Source organism: Scyliorhinus canicula, chromosome 10, assembly GCF_902713615.1.
Source record: "Scyliorhinus canicula chromosome 10, sScyCan1.1, whole genome shotgun sequence".
NCBI classification, from domain to species: Eukaryota; Metazoa; Chordata; class Chondrichthyes; order Carcharhiniformes; family Scyliorhinidae; genus Scyliorhinus; species Scyliorhinus canicula.
The window spans coordinates 50,762,387-50,788,924 of record NC_052155.1 but is presented as its reverse complement, the minus strand read 5'-3'; the positions used below and the strand labels follow the sequence as shown (position 1 = coordinate 50,788,924).

Sequence of the window (26,538 nt, the reverse complement as noted above, 5' to 3'; positions counted from 1 at the left end):
ATATCTCTCCACTTCATTATCTCTCTTTGCTTCCTAAAAACATACACCATATCCCTCCAGACCGAGATTGTGGAATATTTTATACATTAGGAGCTATGAAGCAGGCAAATAGAGATTCGGTATAGTTCTATTTGAATGGCATAATTAACTCAAGAGGTTGAATGGCCGATTGCTGTTCCTGTTTTCCTTTCTCCCTCCAGAATTTCAGGATCTGGTTATAATAATAATACAATAATCTTTATTAGTGTCACATGTAGGTTTACATTAACGCTGCAATGAAGTTACTGTGAAAATCTCCTAGTCTCCACAGTCCGGCGCCTGTTCGGGTACACTGAGGGAGAATTCAGAATGTTCAATTCACCTAACAAGCACATCTTTCAGGACTTGTGGGAGGAAACTGGAGTACCCGGAAGAAACCCACGAAGAAACTGGGAGGACGTGCAGACTCTGTTGTTATGGGCCAGGGTTTAGAGAACTCCAAAGTATATCATGGAGATAACCTGACCCACGACTTTTACTAGATTGTGGTATGGGGAGCACACGGCCCACTCCACAGGGGTGGTGCAGCAGAAATATAAAAGTATTTTTTTTTAAAGCAAAACAATGTTTATTCTATGAACTCAGTTAACCTTTTTACAACATACAGTGAACATCTTAACAACCATCAATTCAAATACAACCTCCAAAGAATACAACACTAAGTAATCCTTACTTTCCTTTTAACATCCATAAGACAAAAACCCTTTTTTCAGAAGCACATCAGGTTTAAATTCTCTACTGAGAGAGTTATCACTCTGAATTCACCAAATGATCGAGAGATAGTCTTTAGATGACAGAGAGATCAAAATTACACCTTCTTTGGCTGGCTGCAGCTCCAACAGTAAAACAAAACTAAAAAACACAGACACACCCAAGCTTTTCCTCAAAGCGAAACTAAAAAGCAGAGCCAGAGCTCAGCTCCACCCACACTCTGACATCACTGCAGCCACTTGAGCAGCCAAACATTTCTTAAAGTGACATTCCCATGACACCGTACAGACAGTGACCCAAGCCGGGAATTGAACCTGGGTCCCTGGCGCTGTGAGCAACCGTGCTAACCACTGGCTACCATGTCACATCATGTTAGATGCATCATGTGTGGATATTGAAGTTTAAAAAAATAAATTTAGAGTACCCAATTGTTTTTATTTTTTTTCCCAATTAAGGGGCAATTTAGCATGGCAAATCCACCTACCTTGCACATCTTTGGGTTGTGGGTATGAAACCCAAGCAGACACGTGGAGAATGCGCAAACTACACTCGGACAGTGACTCGGGGCCGGAATTCGAATCCGGGTCCTCAGCACTGCAGTCCCAGTGCTAACCACTGCGCCACACGCCTACCCCTGGATATTGAAGGCGAGTGGTAAGAGGCAACCAATTAACATCGTGGAAAAGTCAGAGGAAAGCGAAAGAGCTGAGAGATGGGATTCGAGTAAATACAGAGCTTTATGATATCACTGTAGGAGAGGTGCTTAACAAAATGGGCACTCTGTCTTCCTCTGGCCCTTAACAACAAAGATTGAATGAGGCACTAAGTGCTCAAATATATCCTTTTCTGGAGTAATTTGGTAGATTGTACTTCCCATTTCATGTTTTTTCTTAAGTGTATTTTTGACGTGCCTGTGTCTCTCTAATGCTGCTGCTTTGTATTATCAGGTTCTTGCAATGAATCAGACAGCGATGATTCAGTACCTGAACTTGAGGAGCCTGAGATCCCAGTTCCAATAGCTGGACAGGAGCAGGTTTGTGAAAGCCTTTTCTGAATGGTCATAGATATCTACAGTTGTTATTTGAAGGTCCTAAAACATAAAATGATTGGGTTGTTGATTCATAGTCTGGGTAATTCCACTCATGAAAAACCTTTGGCCCTCAGCCATGATGCCATTCTGGGCGTAACCATTTTATGTACAAACCTCCTTGGTGGAAACCTAAATGTCTGCTCCTATCTTTGGGATGTGGAGTAGAATCCAATTCTATTCCATCCCCTCACTATATGGTTATAAAGGGGTGGATTTTCCACTTCCCAATGCCAGCAGCCAGAATTTTGAACGGGCGGAGAATATTGGTAATGCAGAAATCGCAATTTGCTCCGGTGCCAATTCTGACGCCATGCTCCGTTCCCCTGCTGGCGATGTTAGTGACATTCGTGCCCTGCGACACTGGGCTCATGCAAGACCCTCATTTGCATGGATTTAAATGTCATTAGTGGGTTGGACACAGTATGCCCCACCCCTCTCAGGTGAGAGTCACACTAGTGCGAATTGGTGCAAGTATTTACAAGCGGGGGTCTGGGTGATGTGACTGTTGGAGGGGGAGAGAGAGAAGGTAAGAAAACTTTCAAACCTTGTCTGGTTTGCTGGGATATGGCTGTCCGGACCTCTGGGCGTAGCGGGAAAAAACTTGGTGCTAAGTCCGTGCACTCGGGGTGTCCCTCTCTGGATCGGGGTGACATGGCTCAGACCGCCATTGCTGCACCATGTGATTTCAGTGCAATTTACAGACCCCTGGCTGTTTGTACCTGACTGCTCACTGTGAACTGTAAATGCTCAGAGAGCTTCTGGTCATGTGGGAACCCACCAAACCCACCCCCCCTGGAAATACCCATACCCCAGCAAGTAGTATCAAGGGGATGGGTGTCCTAACTCAGTCACTGGCCCACCAGGTGTTGGCACTCCTCATAGAACTTCTTGAGTGCAGCCCCACTGCAGAGGAAGCAGGGGATTAGCAGAGCTCTCTGCCCCCCTCAGAGTAGATGCCTCCAATCTATCCTGCCCCGGGCCAGGAAACCTGACCATCTCCCTGTCAGAACCTGTGTATCACACCCAAGCCCCGCAAGACACTGCAGCTAAGCTCTGAGCAAACCATACCTCCCTCCCTTACCCCCAGCTATAGGACCAGCCCGCACATAGCCTCTTGGCATGGAGGTGACTGGTAGCACATGGTGACTGGCCCCACCACATCTGTGACTCACCTGGCACTGTGGAGAGTATGCAGGAGGACACCTGCACTGGGTGGCCGCCAAGGTGATGGTCGTCCTGAACGTTTAGCCCCTGGCTCATCCCTGGGCTTGAGCGGCACCTGTGTGGTATCTCTCAAATGTCCACACACCTGTGTATCCGAGATGTCCTATATGCCTGGTATCGGGCTACATCATCGTCAATCTGGACCAGGCCCACCAGAATGCCTAGCCTAAGGACGTCATTCATTTTCTTCCAGCATTGTGTGCCGATCCTCGTGGTGATGCTAGCAGCACTGACTGACTGCCTCTGCCACCTCCTCCCAGGCACTGTTCAGGAGGGCGGGCTTGAGTCTGTGGCCCACCCTGTCCCTCCTCTTCTCAATGGCATCAAACAGTGGGTGCATTTCAGACTCCCAAAATTGGGGCAGGACAGGTCGTCTCTGAGCCATTTATTTGGTTGGAGTGCTTATAAGCAGCCCTAGCTTGTCAGGTCCCAGTGAATCTGTGCCAGAGAGGGTGGAAACTGCTTCCAATTCAGGTGGGCAGAGTGCTGAACTTCGGATCAAATAGCACCCCGTGAATTGCAAGCCATTCATTTCTGGAAGATCCAGGCCAAAGTTTCTGATTTATGTCAGCCTTTATGAGTAATTCCCTTTGGAAATTGGCTTAAAAGTGCATAATGTCTAGAACTTGCCTTGTATTCACTTTAAAATGACAATCTTACTTGAGAAACATTATTATTATTAAAGTGCATGGAGAACATTTACGGTTATTTTGAATTTTCTGTCCTGTGAAAATGTTTCATTGGAACTAATTTTCTGAAGTTATTTGGAAGTCACTGTTAAACATCAATTAAGGGCTTATTATGGAGTTTTTAATGTCAGTTACTGCTATTTTCCACTGAGTGTACACGTTTCATTTGGTTTATGTTGCACCAAACCTGACATGAAGTTTTGTATTTCTGGGGTAAGTCAACAGAGAGAATGTTGTAAGGTGTTGGGTGTCATTCGTTAGGTCTTATTCAGGTATTCATAGCTTTAATATTTATTAGTTACTAGAAACTATATACATGGTACAGTAAAGGTCCAAGCTGGGATCTGTCTCCATGCTTGCTTCTACACACGGCTCAGTCCAACACAACTGACTTCTAGGTGTGGGCCATGTGTTTCTCCTGCAGCACTATGTGAACGGTACTGTCTCAGTTAGACTTTAACCCTTTACACGCTAGACTATACCTATCCCCAAATACTTATCTCAAGATTTTACAAGTTATCCCAATTTACCACTTACTTGTATTATTGCCACTACTCTATCTCACCCGTCTAGTCTCTTAGTTCATAGGTTCAGGCATTTTGGAGGCCCTTCCATTTCTTGTTCTCACTATTGTTGGAAGAGTGGTAGCTTCCGTTGCTGCAGGAGGCTTTCCTGGCATCTGAGTGACTTTCCATCCTTTGGCATTGAATCGCTCTTTGTTGATTTCCCAGTTGTAGTGCTAGATGGTGGTTGGTTTATCTCCTTTTATGGGGCCTTGTCTCTGTAGATTTTGTTTTCTTCCTCTTTTTCCTTTGCGTGGCTCGTTGTAACGCGTGCTGGGATGGAAAATTGTTCTTCTGTTCTGAGTGTGACTTAAAAAAAGTATTTTTATTCGTTAGGTTTTCACCATATGAAAGAAAAACGACCCCAACAGTATAAATAAAACCCCCCCCCAAAGTCAACAGTAACCAACTCCCGAAAGTGCATGATAACAAACCCCAATAATTGTGGAACCCCTTCTTCACCCCCACCCCCTCAGCTCAAACTTCACCTTCTCCAGGGTCAAAATCTCCAGCAGATCCCCCCACCATGCCAAGGCACAGGGTGGAGAAGTTGACCCACCCTAACAAGACCCACCTACAAGCGATCAGCGATGCAAAGGCTAACCTATCCGCTCCCACCTGCAACTCGGGCCGGTCCGACACCCCGAATATGGCTTCTAGGGGACCGGGCTCTACATCCACATGCAAGACCCACAAGATTGTACTGATCCCGTCCTCCAAAACCTTTCCAGCTTCGAGCACGACCAAAACACTTGAACATGGTATGCGGGACCCCTCCCACATCACTCACAGACCTCCTCCACCCCCTTGAATAGCCGGCTCATCCTTGATTTTCTGTGGTGCGCCCTGTACACTACCTTCAGCTGTATCAGCCCCAACCTCGTGCACGAGGTCGAAGCATTCACGCTCCGCAGCACCTCACACCACAATCCCTCATTTAAAGTAACCCAAATCCTCCTCCCACTTTGCCTTAATCCATCCATAGATGCCCTATCCTCTTCCAGAATCCTCCCATATATCGCCGAAACAACCCCCCTGTCTAGTCCTCCTGCCAACAGCACTGCCTCCAGCAACGAGAGGCCGGTGCTGTCGGGACGGTCAGGCAAACCTTTCTTGCAAAGTCCCAAACCTGCATGTGCCTAAACCCTTCCCCCTGTGCCAACCCATACTTCTCTCCCAACTCCCTTAGGCTTGCGAATCGCGCCAAAGAACAAAGAAAGGTACAGCACAGGAACACGCCCTTCGGCCCTCCAGGCCTGTGCCAATCATGCTGCCCTAACTAAAAACAAAAACCTTTGTCCCTATCTCTCTATTTCCACCCTATTCATGTATCCTTCCAGCTGCCTCTTAAATGTTGCTGATGTGCCTGCTTCCACCACATCCTCTGGCAGCACATTCCAGGCACCCACCACTCGCTGCATGAAAAACGTATCCCGCACATCTCCCTTAAACTCTCCCACTCTCACCTTGAACCTGTGTCCCCTTGTAATTGACACTTCTGCCCTTGGAAAAAGCTTCTGACTATCTACCCTGTTTGTGCCTCTCATAATTGTGTAGATGTCTATCAGTTCTCCCCTCAGCCTCCGCCTTTCCAGTGAAAATAATCCTAGTTTAATCAACCTCTCCTCATAACACCCTCAAGACTAGGCAACATCCTGATGAACCTTCTTTGCACTCTCTCCAAAGCTTCCACGTCCCTCTGATAATGTGGTGATCAGAACTGCACGCAATACTCCAAATCCGACCTAACCAAGGTTTATACAGCTGCAACATGCCTTCATTTCCTTGACCCCCCTCTTATCCCATTTCCGAAACCTCAAATCCATCCTCCTTGGCTCGAATCCATGATTCTTCCGAATCGGCATCTCCCCAGACCCCAGCTCAAAATGTTCCCTAAACTGCCTCCAAATCCGCCCCCACCCCACCCCCAGCAAATGAATGAGGATCAACTTGTTCCCATCCCTCTGAAGAAGGACTTCAATAAAAAGATCGGCAGGCACTGAAATAAAGATGGGAATTGCGGCAAAACATTAATTTTAATTGCCTGCTGCCAATGACAGAGGGAGGTTGTCCCACCTTGATAGGTCAGCCTTCACCCACCCCACCAAACTAGTGAAATTACATTTTCAGAGCCCTCCCCAATCTTGGGACACCTGCATCCCAAGTCCGAAAGTGGTTTGCCGCCAACCGGAATGGCAGACCCCCTACTCCCGGCGGGGAGACCATAAAATACTCGCTCTTGCCTAAATTCAATTTATACCCTGAGAACGCCCCGAATCTCTGGAGCAGTTCCACTATACTCCCCCAACGATGTGCTCAGTTCCGAGATGTACAATAGCAGATCATTGGCGTATAATACATGCTATATTCCAGGCCCCGTCCACTATCCCCTTCCACAGCCCCAAGCTTCTTAGAGCAATGGCCAAGGGTTCTATAACCAATGCAAACAACATGTGGGGGGGACATAGGGCACCCCGGCCCGTGCCCCGGTGCAGTACAAAGTACCCTGAGTTCCAGTTGTTACTGCGAACACTCTCCATCAGCTCCTTATACAACAGCCGCACCCACGTCACGAATCTCGGCCCAATTCCAAATCTCTCCAATACCGCCATCAAGTACCCACACTCTACCCGATCAAACACCTTCTCTGCGCCCAGTGCCGCCACCACCTCCGTCTCCTTTTCCTCTGCCGGAGACTGGATCGCACTCAACAACCTCCTCACATTCATGAATACCTCCCTTTCTTTCTCCAATCCCATCTGATCCTCCCCAATCACCTTTGGGAGACATCCCTCCAACCTGGACGCCAGCATCTTTGTCAATATCTTGGCATCTACATTCAGTAAAGATATTGGCCTGTATGACTCGCACTCCACTGGACCTTTATCCTTCATTAGCAGTAGTGAATAGAGGCCAGCCCCATCGTCTGCAGCAAGGCACCCTTGCTTATTGCATCCTCAAACATTCCCACCATCAGCGGCATCAACTTATCTTTAAATTTTTATAGAATTCAACTGGGAACCCATCAGACCCCGCCACCTTCCCTACCTGCATCCTCCCAATCGCCTCCTTCACCTCCTCACTGGTCCCTCTTAGCCTGTCTCAATCCTCCTCACCCAGCCTCAGATACTCCAACCCGTCCAAGAACTCCCTTATCCCCCACTCCTCCCCCGGTGGCTCGGACCTATATAGACCTTTTATTGATCTGCTCCGGAGCCACCACCAGCTTCCCCGTCCTATCCTGGACCCGAATTATCTTCCTTCGCCGCTGCCTCTCTCTGGAGTTGGGCAGCCAGCGTACTCCCCATTGTCCTTCTCAACTGGTGTACCGCATTCCCTGTGGATATCTGGTCGAACCACACCTGCAGCTCCTCCTTCTTAGCCAAGGGACCTGGATCTGGGTCCCCCGCATCCACCTTCAGAATCTCCTCTATCAATTTCTGGCACTCCTCTCTCTCCTCCTTGCCCACCTTAGCCTTGAACGAGATCACCCCGCCCCCCTCACCACTGCCTTCAGGGCCTCCCAAACCACCGATTTCCGCGGCAGCTGCCTATATTAAAAATGGCCTCTTGTTGGTCACAGAGTCCTCCCAGGTCAGCACATAAGGAGCTGGCAGGAATGAGAGAGCACCACTTGACTTATTAGCTTTGGTAGGAGCATGCAGTCTCCCACATGCTGCCCCCTTGCTGCTTCCTGCTCAATGCCTCGCTCACTTCTCCCATCCTGCTTGCCTCTCCAAGTTCCACCCCTCTTGTCTATTATGCCCCCCATTCACCACCCATCTCTTCTTCCCCACTCACTGTCTCCCACTTGTCACCCACCTTTAAGTCAGTGTCCTCTGCTTACTGATCCTGTGGCCACTGGAATCAGTTTCTAATTATTTACTTTGTCAAAACCTTTCATAATTTTTTAATGTCTCCTTTCAAATCTCCTCTACGGTAAGGAAACAATCCTATTTTCTTCACATAATCTTATACCTGGTACTATTCTAACGAATGACATCCTTCCAAAGATGGGGCCAGAATTGGCCACAACGTTCCAGCTGGGCCTTACCAGTGATTTATAACTCTTGAACATTATTTCCTTGCTTTTGTACACTATACCTATGAAACCAAGGGATTTTTATGACTTGCTAACAGCCTTCTCAACTTGTCTTAATACCTTCAAAGACTGCATATATGAACGCCCAGACTGCTCTGTTTCTGCAAGTTTCTTACCAAGTTCCTCACTGCTTCGTCTTCAGCCTGTGCATTGAGCGACTTCTCAACCTTGGTGATTTCAACTTCTATCTCAACTCACCTTGCCCTCTCTCCAGCCTCCTATTCTCTATTCACATAAACTCTCCATCTCGGTGTTGTCCCTGTATTCCCATCATCTCAATCGCAGACAAGACCAAATGAAACGAGCATAAATCCCAGCATGCCTAGTTACCCAGGGATAAGGGGGTCTTGTGGCAGTACATAACGTTCCTGCCTCTCAGCCTTGATCTCTGGGTTCCAGTCCCACTCCAAGAATTTATGGCCAAGGAAGATGTGTTAATGATGTGGCTAAACAAGTTGAGTAGCAATCTGCAAATCCTTCTACCATACGACAGTGCCAGGTGGTAAAAGCGGGAGAGTTTCCTGGTTAATCATATAAGATGCGGAAAAAATTAGAGTATCTACCATGACTACCCATAGCTCCTGGACTAGAGCGAGCATGTAAAAGTGTGTGTTGCCACAGCAGCTTGGAGTCCTCGAGGTGCCAGATGGCTGTTGTAAATCAGGTTGGTGCTGACAGCACAGGGGTCAATTCCTGTTGTGTCTGGGATGGGTTTGAGACACCTCTCCTTGCCCTACCTGTGGTGGAGATCACGGTGCTGAGGGTCAGACCTCCCTTGGGGCAGAAGATAAATAAACACCCACGGCTGAACATGGGGCATCGTGTTCACTCCAGTGGTTGTTCCACTTAACGGGGCAAATTTACTTGTACCCATGGTAACAGATTGAAGAGGATTTAGCACAGAAAAATTAAAATGATTACAGGTTTGAGAGAAAGAAGAGAAAAGAAGATAATTTTTACACCCAGCAGATGAGTGCTTCAACAATTCCTCTCTCCCAGCGGGTAAATGCTTCAGCAATCAGAATTCTCAAATATCTTATCAAATACTAGTGTAATCATGGAAGCTGGCCAGCTGCCATTGATAGCAGGCTCTACTTCAGACATTCGGTTGGCCTTTCGCTAGTCGATCAATTTCTCCTTTCCCGACTGAAGCACTTACCTCTCATGACTCAGCAAAGAGTTCCCACATGTTCAATCTTTTATACCCTCTTCAGGAGATAGGGTTGCTTTACAATACTGAGGGGCCAAAAGATCCTGCATAGCTTTTTATAAAGCACAATTGCCCAATTATATTTCTGTGCCTTTCGTTGAAACCATGATTCGAATCCTCCCAGAAAACTGACCATCTCTCCTTTGTTTTCTCCAGTCATTTTCTCTTGTGTGAAGCTCTCTGCTGTCAGTCTGGCAGAAAAAGATGCTTCAATTTTTGATGATGTGTGCTGTCTTTCCAAGACCTAATGCTCAAACATTCTGAACACTTGCCTGCATTTGTGTTGTTTTTCTTGATGACATTTGTTTTAATCGCAGGGTACGTTTATTTTACAAAGATTGAAATTTGCACAACAAAATTTGTTTTCCGTCCATTTTTTTTTTTTTTGCAGGGTATGATGGATAGCATGCCTAAGCTTTTTTGCCACTAATTTGTTCAAAAATAATTTCTTGTCCTGCAAATAATGATCTTGCCAAAAGATGTTGGACTTACTGGTTATAATTCCTGATTGTTTTTTTTCTTTGTCACCTTTCTTCAACAGCTGTGTCCTTAACCCTCCACTGCATCTATGTTGTCAGGCTGCTGTCCAATTCTAATTTCTCAAATTCAATATTGGGATGACTAAACTAATTGCAGCTGATCTTTCCATTTGCACCTGAACCATTTTCCTGCCTGCTCTCTCAGACTGAACCAGACTGTTTGCAACCTTGTTGGACATCCAACCCTATATCCATTCCGTCACCTATATAGTATCACTGTCTCTGATTCTCCCTTAGTTTATCTGCTGCTGAAATCTCCATCCATGCTTTGGTCACCTCTAGAGTTCTCGATTTCGGTTCTCTTTTGGTCTGTCTCCATTTCCACCTCCCAGACATTCTCAGCTCACCCAATTGTTCTACTCTTATCCTAATCTGCATCATGTTCTACTTGCCCATCGCATGTGTGCACGCTGACCTGTATTGTCTCCCAGTCCAGTAGTGCCTCAATGTACAAAAATAAAATTCTCATCCTTGTTTTCAAAGCCCGCCATAGCCTCAGCTCTCCCTAACACTGTGATCTCCTCTAGTCCTGCAGCCCTGCCAAAAATGCTGAATTTCTTCAACTCTGATTCTTTGGCACCTTTCACTCGCATTGCTCCACTTGTACTTTCAGTCTTCTGGAGCTCTGGAATTCCCTCTCCACATTTCTCTCTTCCTTTAAGGCCACGGTGAGAACCTACCTCTGTGGCCAAGCTATTGGTAATCGGTTCTCATGCCTCCTTCTCAGTCTGTCAGTTTTTCACTCAAAGCACCATGGGACATTTTGCCACATTTACCACATTAAAGATAACCTATAAATACAAAATGTTGTCATTGTATCCGTGCTCTGAATATTTATTGTCCAGGATAGGAGTTGTACTCTGTATCCAACTCCGTACTGTACCTAACCATGGAGTATTTGATAGGACAGTGTAGAGGAAGTTTTACTCCGTATCTCACCCATACTGTATCTGAACTAGGTATCTGAACTGGGTGGGAGGGTGAATTGTGACAAGGATGCAGGGATCCTACAGCAAGATCTGGACAGGTTGGGCGAGTGGGAAAATCAATGGCAGATGCAGTATAATTTGGATAATGTGAATTTATTCACTTTGGAAGCAAAAACAGGAAGGCAGATTACTACCTGAATGGTTGTAAATTGGGAGAGGGGAGTGTGCAGCGGGACCTGGGTGTCCTTGTGCACCATTCGCTGAAGGTAAGCATGCAGGTGCAGCAGGCGGTTAAGAAGGCTATGGTACGTTGGCCTTCATTGCAAGAGGTTTCGAGTATAGAAGCAGGGATGTGTTGCTGCAATTGTACAGTGCCTTGGTGAGGCCACACCTCGAGTATTGTGTGCAGTTTTGGTCTCCTTTTCTGAGGAAGGATGTTCTTGCCCTCGAGGGAGTGCAGCAAAGGTTTACCAGACTGATTCCAGGGATGGTGGGACTGTCATATGAGGAGAGATTGACTAGGTTGGGATTGTTCTTGCTGGAGTTCAGAAGAATGAGGGGGGATCTCGTAGAGACTTATAAAATTCTAACAGGACTAGACAGGTGGGTCTGCCCGGGTCTGAGGTGGGGTCTACCTCCTAATAAACACCACCTGGTGGCTAGATGTAGCAACATTGGTGAGTTTCTGCTCCCTGGCCCTAGAATACCTGACGCTAAAATGCCGCTCCTACTACCTTCCGCGGGAGTTCAGCTCCGTTATCCTGACAGCAGTTTACATCCCACCCCATGCGAACGTGAAAATCGCACAGGATGAATTATTCACCACCACAAATAGCCTTGAAACGAAACATGCCGAGGCCTTGTTCATTGGAGCTGGGAACTTCAATCAGGCCAAGCTCAAGAGCGTACTACCAAGTTACCACCAACACGTCACCTGTTCCACCAGAGGCCCAAACATCCTGGACCACTGCTACATAAATATCAAACATGCCTACCGCTCTATCGCCAGCCCGCACTTTGGCAAGTCTGACCACAAGGCTGTGCTTCTGCTCCCGGCTTATAAGCAAAAACTGAAGTGGGAGAATCCGTCAAAGAAAGTCGTGCATTGTTGGCCTGATGAATCGGATGATCTCCTACGGGACTGCTTGGAGTCGGTGGACTGGACAGTATTTAAAAACTCTGACCAGCCTGAACAAGTACGCCACTACAGGAACTGACTTCATTAGTAAGTGTGTAGAAGACTCTGTGCCAAAGAAGCAAATCCGCGTGTTTCCCAACCGGAAACCCTGGATGAACAGGGATATCCACTGCTTGCTGAAGTCTAGGTCTGAGGCGTTCAAGTCAGGCGACCCTGACCTGTACAAGAAAGCCAGATATGATCTAAAGAAATCCATCAAAGATGCCAAAAGACAGTAACGAACCAAGCTCGAGTCCCAAGCTAGCCACACGGACCCCCGCCATCTATGGCAATGTCTGCAAGACATAACGAGCTACAAGATGAAGACATGTAAAATTTTCAGCTCCAACGCACACCGTCTGGATGAGCTCAACGCATTCTATGCTTTGAACAAGAGGTCAGCGAGAGCAAGCCCTCCACCCCAGAAGCCGCGGATGAATTTGTATCTGAGATAACCACTGCAGACGTCAGAGCAGCCTTCTCGAAGGTCAACCCACGGAAAGCCACTGGCCTGGATGGGGTACCCGGACGAGCACTCGGGTCTTGCGCGGATCAGCTGGCAGGGGTATTTGCAGACATCTTCAACCTCTCTTTACAACAATCTGAGGTCCCTATCTGCTTCAAGAAGATGACCATCATCCCTGTACTAAAGAAAAGTCAAGCAGCGCCTTAATGAGTATCGTCCAGTGGCTCTGACATCCATCATCATGAAGTGCTTCGAAAAGTTAGTCATGACACGAATCAACTCCAGCCTCCCGGATTGCCTTGATCCACTACAGTTCGTCTACCACTGCAACAGGTCCACAGCAGATGCCATCTCCATGGCCTTGGACTCAACCCTGGAACACCTAGATAACAAAGACACCTATGTCAGACTCCTATTTATGGACTACACCTTGGCCTTCAACACCATCATTCCTACAAAACTCATCTCCAAACTCCTTGGCCTTGGCTCCTCCCTCTACGGCTGGATCCTGAACATTTTAACCCACAGGCCACAATCAGTAGATAGGCAACAACACCTCCTCCACGATCATCCTCGACACCGGTGCTCCACAAGGCTGTGTCCTTACTATATAGTCCCTACTATATTCCTTATACACTTATTACTGTGTGGCCAAATTCCCCTCAAACTAGATTTTCAAATTTGCTGATGACGCCACCGTAGTGGGTCGGATTTCAAACAATAATGAGACAGAGTACAGGAATGAGATAGAGAATCTGGGGAACTGGTGCGACGACAGTAATCTCTCCCTCAATGTCAACAAAACAAAGGAGATTGTCATCGACTTCAGGAAGCGTAGTGGAGAACATGCCCTGTCTTCATTAATGGGAATGAAATAGAAAGGGTCGAGAGCTTCAAGTTTTTAGGTGTACAGATCACCATCAGCCTGTCCTGGTCCCCCCATGCCGACGCTATAGTTAAGAAAGCCCACCAACGACTCTACTTTCTCAGAAGATTAAGGAAATTTGGCATGTCAGCTATGACCCTCACCAACATCCACAGATGCACCATAGAAAGCATTCTTTCTGGTTGTATCGCAGCTTGGTATGGGGCCTGCTCTGCCCAAGACCGCAGGAAACTACAAAAGGTGGTGAATATAGCCGAGTCCATCATGCAAACCAGTCTCCCAACCATTGATTCTATCTATAATTCCCGCTGCCTCAGAAAGGCAGCCAGCATAATTAAGGACCCCACACACCCCGGACATACTTTCTTCCACCTTCTTCCGTCAGGAAAAAGATAACAAAGTTTGAGGTCACATACCAACTGACTCGAGAACAGCTTCTTCCCTACTGCCATCAGACATTTGAATGGACCTACCTCATATTAAGTTGATCTTTTCTCTACACCTTGCTATAACTGTAACATTATATTCTGCAGTCTCTCCTTCCTTCCCTATGTACGGTATGCATTGTCTGTATAGCATGCAAGAAACAATATTTTTCACTGTATACTAATACATGTGACAACAATAAATCAAATTGGATCAAAGGGTAGATGCAGATTACCAATGATGTGTGTGTGCAGAACCCCATGGGTCACAAGGATTCAGGGTAAACCATTTTGGATAAAGATAAGGAAGTAATTCTTCACACAAAGTGTTGAATTCAAGAGGCGGCTGGATATAGCACTTGAAGAAAATGGGATCAAAGGCTTTGGGGAGAAAGCAGGATTAGGCTATTGAGTGGGATGATCAGCCATGATCGTGATGAATGGCGGAGCAGGCTCGAAGGGCCAAAAAGGTCATCTCCTGCTCCTATCTTCTATGTATCTATATATCTATGAACAGAGTGTTTGGTGTAAAGTGCTGTGGAAGCTTTACTCTGTATCTAGCCATTGAAATACCTGTCCTAGGGATTTTGATGGAAGAGTTAGCTTTATTTCCTATCTAACCCCTGCTGTACCAGAACAGGGAGGACTTGATTTTCCATGCAACCCTCCATGTGTTTTGCAGTGGCGGAGGCAGCTCGCCATTGACTGGCGGTGGTATCTTCGGGTCCTGCCATTGCCATTTCCTGTTAAATGCTCCCCTTGCTGCAGGGGAGCATCGGCAGGACCGGAAGATCCCCTCGGCTTTAATGGCTGGTAAGTTCTGGCCTGAACGTTTGTTTGTTTCAGACACTTGGAAAGTAGATTGTTATCATTCTGATGCATCTTTTCTCATCAATAAGTTCACTCTGGTACCTTTGTATGTTAAATACAAATTTCTCTCTTTTGGAAAAAAAATTACTTAGTCACAGTTGGCCCAAGCGGTCGGGATTGGCGATGAGCCTGTCAGCAAAGCGAAGCAGAGCCGCAGTGAAAAGAAGGCACGAAAGGTGAGTCAAAACACACACAGCACGTGGACACACGCACACATATGCACTCATGACACATGAGCAGCGCATACACTGTCAAAGGTACAGATGTGATTATGCATAATCTGGGTGTAGCAATGTCGTTATTCTATTTGTACCACTGAACTAACAATCCAGAAAATGCCAACTCATGCTTCACCTTGGCAGATTGAGAATTTAAATTTAGTTCAAATTCATGGAAGTTAAAAAAACTGGCTTTGTTAAAAGCGACAATGAAGTTGCCAGGTTGTTGTCTAATTTCATCTGGTTCATCAATGTCCTTTAAGGAAGGAAAGCTGTGGCCTGGAAGGAAAGCTGTGGCCTGGTCTATGTACAACTCAGGTCCCTGACCAAGGTGGTTAATACTTACTGGCCCTTTGAAGTGGTCCAGAAAGGTTACCAAACCATTACTGGCAGTTGAACAAGGACACACCCCAAACTTTACACTTCTGCACACTGCATATTGAGATACAGACTTCAACTAAATCCTCAACCAGGTTCAATGCACTGGGTCATGATTTGTAGCTTCCCTGGAAATGAATGATTGGAGTCACAGAGCGATGCAGGGTGACACACACACTGATTCAATGGGAGAGCCAAGTTTTGGTTTCCATGTTCAGTGACTGCTGAACCCACCCACACTTTCTCACACCTAATATAAATCCTAGCTTCTGAGGTAAGCAGGGCATCAGACCAATGACAAACTCAGCTGCCAGTAATCATTCACATGGATTTTATAAATGTGTTTTAACCAATGTTCTCTCTCTCTCTTTCTTTCCCCTCGCACCTAACTCTGTCTTACTCTGATTCTCTCTCGCCCACATGTTTCATTCTTCCCCTTACTCTCCATCACTCGACATCTCTCTATTTTTCTCACATTCTCTTGTTCACTTCTTCTTTATATGTCTCTCCTTCTGCTTGTCCATTCTCTCTTTTGGTTTTTCCTTCTTTCTCTCATTCCTTCTCTCACCTTTACTGTCCTGCTATATCCCTTTTTCTCCATGCCCCTCATCTCTCTTGCTATATCTTTCCCTCCACCTCAATTGCTTTCATTCCATTTATTTATTCCTCTCCCCCTCTATCACACCTTCATCTAACTCAACCCAACACTCCTCCCCCTCCAACTTCCAATATCACGTACTATCTCCCCATCTTTCTCTGCTCTGCTTCTGTCTCTCCCTCACTCTGTCACCTCCTCTTCCTTCCCTCTCTTTTCCTGCCTTTATCTCCGTCTCTGTCTTCCCCCCCATCTTGTTTCAGGCTATGTCAAAGTTGGGGCTCCGTCAGGTACATGGTGTGACAAGGATAACAATCAGAAAGTCTAAAAACATCCTCTTTGTTATAACAAAGCCAGATGTTTTCAAGAGTCCAGTGTCTGACATCTACATCGTCTTTGGAGAAGCAAAGGTGAGCGTGAGTAACTATAACAACCAATAAAAATGTGGGCCTTATTGGACATTGCTGAATATTGGCTTGTTAAAGATTAAATAAAACATGAGGACTGGATTCATTGAACGAACTGTTCAAAATGTGGAGCTTGTTGCAGCAGTGTAGAGGGAACTTTACTCTCTATCTAACTCTTGCTACATCTGACCTGGCAGTGTTTAATGAGACAGTGATGCGAGCAGAGCATAAGTACAGGGCAGACCAGTCAGCTCCTCAAGTCTGTTCTGCCATTCAGTTAGATCATGGCTGATCTGTTTCTCAGCTCCATTGTCCACCTTGTTCTATATGCCTCCATGACGCAAAACTCTATTTACTTCAGCCTTGAAAATTTCAATTGACTCAATATCCAAAGGGGAAACACGTTCCAGATTGCCAATAACTTGTTTGTTTGAAAATCTTTTCCTGATCTTATGCTAATAAGGTTTTCCCACCTCCTCAAGTTCTGTATTTGCACACCAGAGGAAATAATTGCTCTGTATCTCTGAAAAGAAATTATACTGAAGCCTTTTTGTCTTGCACTCATCAGGGCAAAAGCAAGAATGGCAAATTTCAAATGATTACAACAATTTATGTTACAGAAGTTGTAATAATCTTTATTAGTGTCACAGATAGACTTACAGTAACAGTGCAATGAAGTTATTGTGAAAAGCCCCTAGTTGCCACACTCTGGCGCCTCTTCGGGTGCACCTGAGAGTGAATTCAGAATGTCCAATTCACCTTTCACCTAACAAGCATGTCTTTTGGTACTTGTGGGAGGAAACCGGAGCACCCAGAAGAAACCCACACAGACACGGGGAGAAAGTGCAGACCCCACACAGACAGTGACCCAAGCTGGGAATCGTACCTGGGACCCTGGTGCTGTGAAGCAACAGTGCTAACCACTGTGCTACCGTGAAAAGATGCTGCTTGGTTGGCAAGACCACTATGGACCAGCATAAATGAGCTACATTATGAGCTCAAATGATAAAATTGTTAGTGTATGTGTGCACTCAGGATTGTTCAGCAAGTGCTCTTAATGTAGCTCATTTGTGCTACTAGAAGTGCCATACATTCCCGACAAAGCTAAAGAAATATGCTCGAGCCTTGCACCTTTTTTGAATTACCTGGGAGCTTGGGGAGACTATAGTTTCCCAAGGTTTTCACCATGGCAACACCTGAGCCAACTAATCCATAATCTTCTATTATTAATTGTGATTGTTTGAAATTTGTGATTCTACTGCAAATTTAGAAGCTTCAGGAACTTGATTCTCTTTTCATCAATATTCTCCATTTCTGTTTGATCAAATTATTTTTTAATTGTTTAAATATTTACCCTCAACCTTCTGTGGACAAGGGAATACAAGCAAAGTTGATGCCGCCTGCCCCCATAATTTAACTTTTTTTACCCCGAGTTTAGTTCTGGTGAATCTGCACTGAATTCCCTCCAATCTTACCACCATGCCGGAAAGGGCTTTGGTGCAACTAGTAGTTTTAATAGATACTATAAATGCAAGTCTTTCTGTTTGCTCCTTTATTCCAGATTGAGGATCTGTCCCAGCAGGCTCACAAGGCAGCGGCTGAGAAGTTCAAAGTTCCCATTGAGCACGCCACACTGGTACCTGAAACAACTCCGACCCTCACGATTAAGGAGGAGAGTGAAGAAGAGGAGGTAAAGCATCATTTGAGGCATTTCAGGGGCAAATCCTTAGTAAATAGGGCATGGAGATTGGAGACGGCTTTCAGTGCTCCAGATCTTCTGTTTCCTTCAAAGTAATCTGATCTCCCCTACGTGCTTTCCTTACTGTGAATGCTAATACTAGAAAGGATGGAATAGCTTCAATGGTAGTTTTGAGACAGTGATACCATCCAGTTGGGATCTGGGACAAACAAGGTGACCATGTTGGAATCGGGCAGAAAACAGCTGGTTGATTCAAGTGGGTTTTATGTTTTACTTTCAAAAAAAAAATCTGAGGGAACACATATGCGAACAGAAAGGAAAGTAAGCAGAAAACTTAAAATGGCAACATTAATTAATGCAGTACCCTGTCAATGGGCACCGGGTATCAAAAATTGAAAGCGAGTGAAAGGTTATTCTTGAAAGGGGTACCATCAGCCAATCTCAAAATTAGCAAGAGTTCTAAAAACAGGTTTCCGGATAAGGGTGATTATAGGGGACAGAAGCTGTATTCCTGTGCCTGTGTCAAGAATACAGTAGTAAGAAGTCTTACAACACCAGGTTAAAGTCCAACAGGATTGTTTTGAAAATCACTAGCTTTCGGAGCGCAGCTCCTTCATCAGTGTTCCGAAAGCTAGTGATTCAAAACAAACCTGGTGGACTTTAACCTTGTGTTGTAAGACTTCTTACTGTGCTCACCCCAGTCCAACGCCAGCATCTCCACATTGTGTCAAGAATGAGTTTGATACAGCATCAAATACTTGCAAGTTTATTAAGGTTAAATGAACAAACACACTCACAGTCAACACAGGTTACAAGAGATGATTTGTGGCAAAAGAAGGCACATTATAGCCAGTTGACGGTAACCTTTTCTCCTCACTCTCTTTTCTCCTTTTGATCTCTCATAACAATGGCTTTGCTCCTTAGCTCAACTGAAAGACTATTACATTACCTCCTCCATGACCTTCATTCTAGGTTTATCTTCTACATTAGTAGCAAAATATACCAACGGCTTAAAAATCTCAAGCCATGACATAAACTATCTTTTTTATTTATGTTAAGAATTAACTTATAGATGTATCGATTTGATTAGAATTATCCAAGGTCATTTGTATGACGACATATGCAGCCTTATTGATTTATTGACATCCTACAAATAACGTATTGCCTATCAGCAACACTTGCAGTATCTTGGGTTCCATTTTATAAGTAAAATTATTATAAATAGATTTGTTTTGTCTAGAATGGATTCCTTTATAAACTCTTGACCTCTAATTCTAACTTGGTCACCATGGTAGCTGGTCAAATTCCAAAGGACATAACAATGAGGAAGTGTGGAGTAAGAAGGAAAGATTGGGGCAGGTGTAGGATGGGTGGAATTAGGAGGAGATATCCTTTTTGCCCAAAGGGCAACATACAAGTAGGAAGGTTCACCTCGGGCAGGACAGCAAAATGGATTAAATAAGTAGGGTCAAGGCAATTGGCTTTGTAGGATTCAAGAGGGCAAGTAGATGATTAATTTAAAAAGCAATGGTTGGGCCTAATGTTCACCATTCCTATAAATTATTGAATCTTCCTGTGATTCAGTTGCATAATGTCCATATGAATGAAAGAAAAACTTGTTTCTCTTAACCTAATTCATTTAATTTAGGCATCTGCGATGGGTGACTAGGTGACTAGAGGTTACCTTGTAGCAATGCCCACATCCAATCAATTAATTTTTTAAAAGCAAAGGCTGCTGTAACTTTTGTAGTGGTTAACAGTTTTCCACTGTTTCCTCAATATCCCTGCCTGGCATCCGGCTAAATCTGGTGGAGATTATGTCCCCCCCCAACTCCGACTTTCGAGGAGGCCCAATGCATCCTGTGCTCAGGCACATAACAGGCCAGTGGCCAGTGAACAAGTAAAGGCTGGTAGCTCTAGTGTTAAGCAACACCACCAGGGAGGCTGTAGCTGCTGCACGGAGGTCTCGGATCGAGGAGAGACGCAGGCACAGGTGAGTGATGGCAGAAGTGGGTTATGGGGGCAGAGGGTATGTTGGCAACTAATGCAGGTGTATGGCTCTCAGCAGGCCCAAGGGACATTTTTCTTCCCCCCTCCCACCCCATTCTCTGCATGGCATTAATTCCTAATTAAGCGCCTCCATTGACCTTGGGGAAAAATGGCCATCATGGACTTGCCACCATGGACTTGCATGGGGTAGGAATGTGGCAGGGTCCCCACCTGTCCCACTACACTTCCGCCGTCAAGCTCACCATGGGGGAGGGCACATGATGTCATCCATCAAATCCAGGGTTGGTTGGATTCCCAATACTGATGGAAAGAGAAGAGGGAGGGTCTCAACTTGGTTTGCAAGCCTTTATACATTCACTGAAAGGAAACAAATTGAGCTTGAGATAACCATTAGTCCTTAATGCACGGTAGCATATTAAGGAACAGTGTGCTTGTTAGGAAAAACATAAGGACACCAGAAAAAGGAACGGGCCCTTTCTACCTGTTCTGGCATTCAATATTACAGCTGATCATCTTCCTCAGCTCCACCTTCCCAGACTATCACCATAACTTTTATTTCCTTTAGCATCTACAATCTATTAGTCTTCTCTGTCTTGAGCATCCACAGCACGCCTGGAGACACTTTGAATGAAAACATTTATCTTCTTCTGTGTCCTTAATGGTTGACCTCTTGTCCTGAGATTGTGAGCCCTAGTTCCAGACTCATCAGTCAGGGGAAACATCTTCCCTCACCCCCCCCCCCCCCCTCCCCCCCCCAGCATCAACCACCCTCATGCCAGGAATCCATATTGCGCTCCCTACTTGAGTTGGGAATGTTCCACGGGTAAATGTTCTGTGTTTGCCATATTGCAGCTGGATGAAACAGGACTCGAAGCGAGAGACATCGAGCTGGTGATGGCCCAAGCAAACGTCTCGAGAGGAAAAGCTGTGCGGGCACTCAGGCACAACAAGAACGATATTGTCAACGCTATAATGGTGAGATACTTTTCCCATTTTTGTTTTGGATTCACCTCGTATTTATTCTTGTCTTCAGAAAAGAAATGACTTGGCAAACTCGTTTGTGTGGAGCTCGTTTGTGTGGAGAAGGTGAATTGGATGGTATAGTGGGTTTGGACTCTGGCCTGGTCCTTCATCTCTGGACCCTGGATTAAGCTTGGCTCAGCTTGATGAGTTTGAAAGTCTCCTTGCTGTGACTGTGATTAAAATCGGTTGTGATGAGTCTGGGGCCATCCTGAAAATAAAGGAAAATATTACTGATTCTGGAAATCTGAAATAAAAACAGAAAATGTTGGAAATTCTCAACAGCAGGAAAACAAAATGAAAGCTATTGGATTGTTAGAAATTCAACCGATTTATGTAATTCTCTCCAGGGAGGGGAACTTCTATGCATCCCAACCTGGTTGACACTTAATGCACTCAGTTGTACGATCAAATAGTTGTCCAGGTTTGGCAATAGATGAAGCTTTGCTGGTGTGTTCCCCACATCCTGAGAAAATCATTCCACACGTAGTTGGACTTTAACCATCGGCTGGAATGCCACCTACTGCTTTAAACCACTGGCATCATTAACATGTTGAATGCTGATTCCCATCTTGACCAGGTGGCGGAGTGGGCAAGAAGCATATGTGGAAAAGCAGGCTGCTAAGGGTTGCCCACTGGTTCTCAGCTAAGTATAGGAACAGGGAGTCCATGGGGTAGGGCTAATGATATGTGATTGGCTGGGGTAGGGAATGCAGGCATGAGTCCAGGGCAGGAGGAGGCCTAAATTTTCCTTGTGGGGCCCAGGGGAACCTTCCCGCTGGCGGCCCATGGAATGTAAGAACATTTACCTGAAACAACGTACTCCGCTTTCAATCCTCTTAGGCTAAGTGCTTAACAGGCAGGATAGCTCTAGTAGCTTCCTCATGTGGCCAGAGTTAAAAATCCATTTGCATATTTAATGAAGGATCCTGCTTGATGCCTTTGCCACTTGCAGCTTAATATTGAATCCAGAGGGATCCAACCCAGATATGAGTGGGTAAAACACTTCAAATCTATTTTCTTTTTAAACTGCCTATATGTTCCGTTGTTTCCAAGTGGTTGGGGTCAAAATGAAGTTACGTGGATTAGACAGTCAGCTATGGGCCATCAGAGAAGGTGAGTTAGACCTGAATCTTTATTACGAATACAACATTTACATATTTTTTTCTTATTTCCTCCAGGAATTAACAATGTAAGCTGCAAAAAGAAGATCTATTTCTATATATAATCACTGGATATTATCAACATTATAAACTATAACCAAACTGTAAATCATACAAGTTTGCATCTGTTATACCACTAATAAACTCAGACTATAGAAACCAAACCAGAACTTACTTGTATTTGTTTGAAAGAACAAGGGGAAGGTAAGGGTACAAATGGAGACTGTCGAGCTCCACGCGAGAGACTTGAACAGATGGTTCAGGCTGAGACTTCAGTGCAATACTGACCAAAGTGTTGTCTTTCAGATGAAATGTTAAACTGTCTTCCCCCTCCGGTGAATACAGAGATCCCATGGCACAATTAGAACAGGAGAATTCTACACGGTCCAATATTTATCGCTCTACCACCATCACTATTATCGCTTTACCACAATCACTAAAGTGGATGAACTGGTGATTATCTAATTGCTATTTGTAGGACCCAGTCTTGAGTAATTTGGATCCCATATTTCTAAGGTTATAACAGTGATTACACTTCAAAAATACTTCTTTGTAAAGCATTTTGAGATGTTCTGAGATTGTGAAAGGTATCCTATAAATGCAGGTTGGTTCTTTCTTTCCTTCACTGTCTTTCCAAAGTGAAATATGAGCTGGTGATGGCCTTCATGGTTCAATAATCTTGTAAAAATTGCTGCCACAGCTGCCCCCAGTGATTGAATGAGATCGTCCAGCCAGTTGGTAAGCCATGGGTACAGGTGGATCTCAGATTTGAACCTACTTTGTGTTTTGTTTGGACATGTTTGGGGTAAGCTCTGAGGCGTTACCATGACAGAATAGCCTTGCAGACATATCACTTGCCAGCGTACATCCATGTGCGAGGGCACTATGGCGAGGTGGAATTGTTTCCCTTTGCTAGTCAACTTCCCAAGAAGGCAGTGCTTCTCAATGGTAGTGCAAAGGACAATTTTCAGTTCAGCAGCACATTGGTAATGTTGCCATGCTGATTTTTTTCATACCTTCTCCTTGTGCTTTCCCCACCCTCCCCTGACCTGATGTTCACCTATTGACCTGTTGCACCATTTGAGAGGTGCAGTGTTGAATATTTCCCAGTGATAACTGGACATGCTTATGCCTTAACAGGGATTCTAATTTTGTTCTGTTCAAGTGATTTGACAATTAGCAGCAGAACTTTAAGATTAAAAACAGTTTTCACAACCACTGGACATCCCAAAATTGGTTTACAGCCAATAAAATACTTTTGCAGTGTGGTCACTGTTGTAATGCAGGAAACATAGTTGCCAATTTGCACACAGTAAACTCTCACACACAACAATGTGATAATGATATATTTGTTTTCTGTGATGTGATTGAATGATGAATATCGGTCAGGCTACCAGGCATAACTCCATGAGATCTTTTATATCAACTCAAGCAGGCAGATGGGGCCTTTGTTTAATGTCTCCTCCAAAAGATGGCAATGCAGCACTCCCTCTGTGCTGCACTGTATTGTTAACCTTTATTTTGATGCTATAAAGTGGATTGTGACTTGAAGCTTATGGCCCAGAGTCCAAGCTGCTACCAACTGAGCCACAGTTTACACACAATCAAAACTTTGATCAAGATTTCAAATTACATGCTTAGCTTTTACTTCAAGGGAGACAGAAACATTTTCAACAGTATAAGGATGCTCACAGTACCGACCGTTTTTGTTAATATTGAGAATTTGAAAGCAATGATTATTAAAAATAATTTGCTGCATAGAGGTCAAAGTACACAATTCCTCATTGTGCAACAAGATTTGTGGGTTTCTTTGATTTTTCAGAATAATTTGAAAACATTTTGGAAGATGCATTTTGATAGAATGTTCACATCAAACCTCATATTGTTTTGAGATGGGGCAGGGGAGTCTGGGGAAGATATGCAAGTGATTTTAGCAGCTGTCCGACCTTTTGATGCTCCAGAGAATTTGGGAACAATTGATTTCCCAACTTTATCTAGAATATTCTGTGACCCAACTTCAAATGTGATATAACTACAAGCAAAGCACTGAGAAAATAAATCTGATTTCGCGAACCATTAAATTTAAATTCTTAGTTACGTGTTTCAGAGGGCATGTCCTTCTCACCCTCCAAGGTAGATGTCTGAGCCAGTGGTTGTATATTGATGCAACCAGCCACCTTTACCTAGTAAACATTTCTTTATGCAGCTGCAATGTGGGAGAAAACCTTTTTATGTTTCCCCAGAAATGACAAAAAAAACCCACTTTGCTACACTTGTGGAAACCTCTTGCACCTTTTTTAAATTCTAGGGAAAATTAGGAACAGGAGTATAGTTTTAAACGATTCAGCCCCTCTATCGTGCTTTGCCACTCAATTAGATGAAGGTTTAATTGTACCTCAACTGTACTGGAATAAGTTCTCATGGCTGAATTGCCTCCTCTTGTCCCCTTATTCCTACCCAATAGGGAGAAATGTATTATGCATGGACATGCATTTATTGTATCAACCCATTCATTACAAGGTTTTGATTCATTACAATTTGCACTCCTTTTTTATTGTGGATAATGTGTACTTTTCTTGAAACAATGACACATTACTTTTTGCCTAGGTTTACCAGGCACAAACCAAAGCGATGATGGTGTCACCACAGACTTTTGCTGCTCAGCCCTCAATTTAATGATGCATCAGTAGCTTCGACCAATTTAGAGGCTGGTTCAAACTACCTGACCTCCTCCTGCACCCACTCCCATCACCCCTCCCCCAACACAAACATTGATGGTGCTGCACTGTCCCATCACAAACCCTCGTGGTGCTGTACTGTCTCTAATGTTAAGTTGGAGCTTGGGACTACAGATAGAGGTGACCTAATGTTTCACGATATCCATCCAGGACAAAGCAACCAACTTCATTCACACCACCTTCCAACATTCACTCCCTCCACCACCAATGAACAGGGGTAGAAATTTGGGCCGTCTCCAAGATGCACTGCAGCAACTCATCAAGGCTCCTGTGACAGCGCCTTCCAAACCTGTGAGCTCTGCCGCCTAGAAGAGCAAGGGTAGCAGATGCATAGTGTAGTGATCTGTACATCTGCACACACACACACCAGGGACTATAGCACAGATGTAACAGTCACAGCATCATTAGAGGGCAGCATCAGAGGTGGGTATAAAGGATCCGACCCAGGGGAGGACCCGCCTCTTTTAGAAGCACAGGGCTAGTGAGCAGCAGCACATAGAGACAGCTCAGCACAGGCAACTCACCTTAGCTTCTCTTGTTTTACCTTGCGACTGTATTATGTCTGGTTGAACTCTGGAGCCAGAACAAACCCACTGAATAAAGTATTTGTGTTAACTGGAGGTCTACAATTTATTCAGATTTAGAGAATAACATACATTGGAACACCACCACTTGCAGATTCCTCTGAATCTCACACCATCCTGACTTGGTAATATATCGCCATTCTTTGTGTCATTGGGTCTAAATCTTGGAACTCCCTAACAGCATTGTGTGTGTACCTACACCAGATGAACTGCAGCGGGTCAAGAAGGTGCTCACCTTCTTGGGATGGACAATAAATGCTGACCTAGCCAGCGATTTCCACATTCTGTGAAATAATTTTTAAAACCGTCAAAAAGAAAAAAGGAGGCATTTGTCAGGGCTCGAAGGCTAGGAACAGATGAAGCCTAGGTGGAATATAAGGAAAGTAGGAAGGAACTTAAGCAAGGAGTCAGGAGGGCTAGAAAGGGTCATGAAAAGTCATTGGCAAATAGGGTTAAGGAAAATCCCACAGTTTTGTACACGTACATAAAAAGCAAGAGGGTAGCCAGGGAAAGGGTTGGCCCACTGAAGGATAGGCAAGGGAATCTATGTGTGGAGCCAGAGGAAATGGGCGAGGTACTAAATGAATACTCTGCATCAATATTCACCAAAGACAAGGAATTGGTGGATGTTGAGTCTAGAGAAGGGTGTGTAGATAGCCTGGGTCACATTGAGATCCAAAAAGACGAGCTGTTGGGCGTCTTGAAAAATATTAAGGTAGATAAGTCCCCAGGGCCTGATGGGATCTACCCCAGAATACTGAAGGAGGCTAGAGAGGAAATTGCTGAGGCCTTGACAAAAATCTTTG

At 44.9% G+C, this 26,538-nt stretch overlaps 1 protein-coding gene across 2 annotated transcripts in view; it reads left to right on the top strand.

The window, feature by feature from the left end:
- The window catches only part of LOC119972356, a 102,183-nt gene extending 79,609 nt beyond the window's left edge, over positions 1–22,574 (top strand). For both annotated transcript variants that reach the window (XM_038808904.1, XM_038808903.1), the window contains 6 exons: positions 1,698–1,783; positions 15,013–15,096; positions 16,375–16,521; positions 18,080–18,208; positions 21,080–21,202; positions 22,429–22,574. In XM_038808904.1, the coding sequence (XP_038664832.1) occupies positions 1,698–1,783; positions 15,013–15,096; positions 16,375–16,521; positions 18,080–18,208; positions 21,080–21,202; positions 22,429–22,443 (584 nt within the window). In that variant the 3' untranslated portion in view covers positions 22,444–22,574. The remainder of the gene's footprint in view (positions 1–1,697; positions 1,784–15,012; positions 15,097–16,374; positions 16,522–18,079; positions 18,209–21,079; positions 21,203–22,428) is intronic.
- The last annotated feature ends 3,964 nt before the right edge of the window (positions 22,575–26,538 follow it).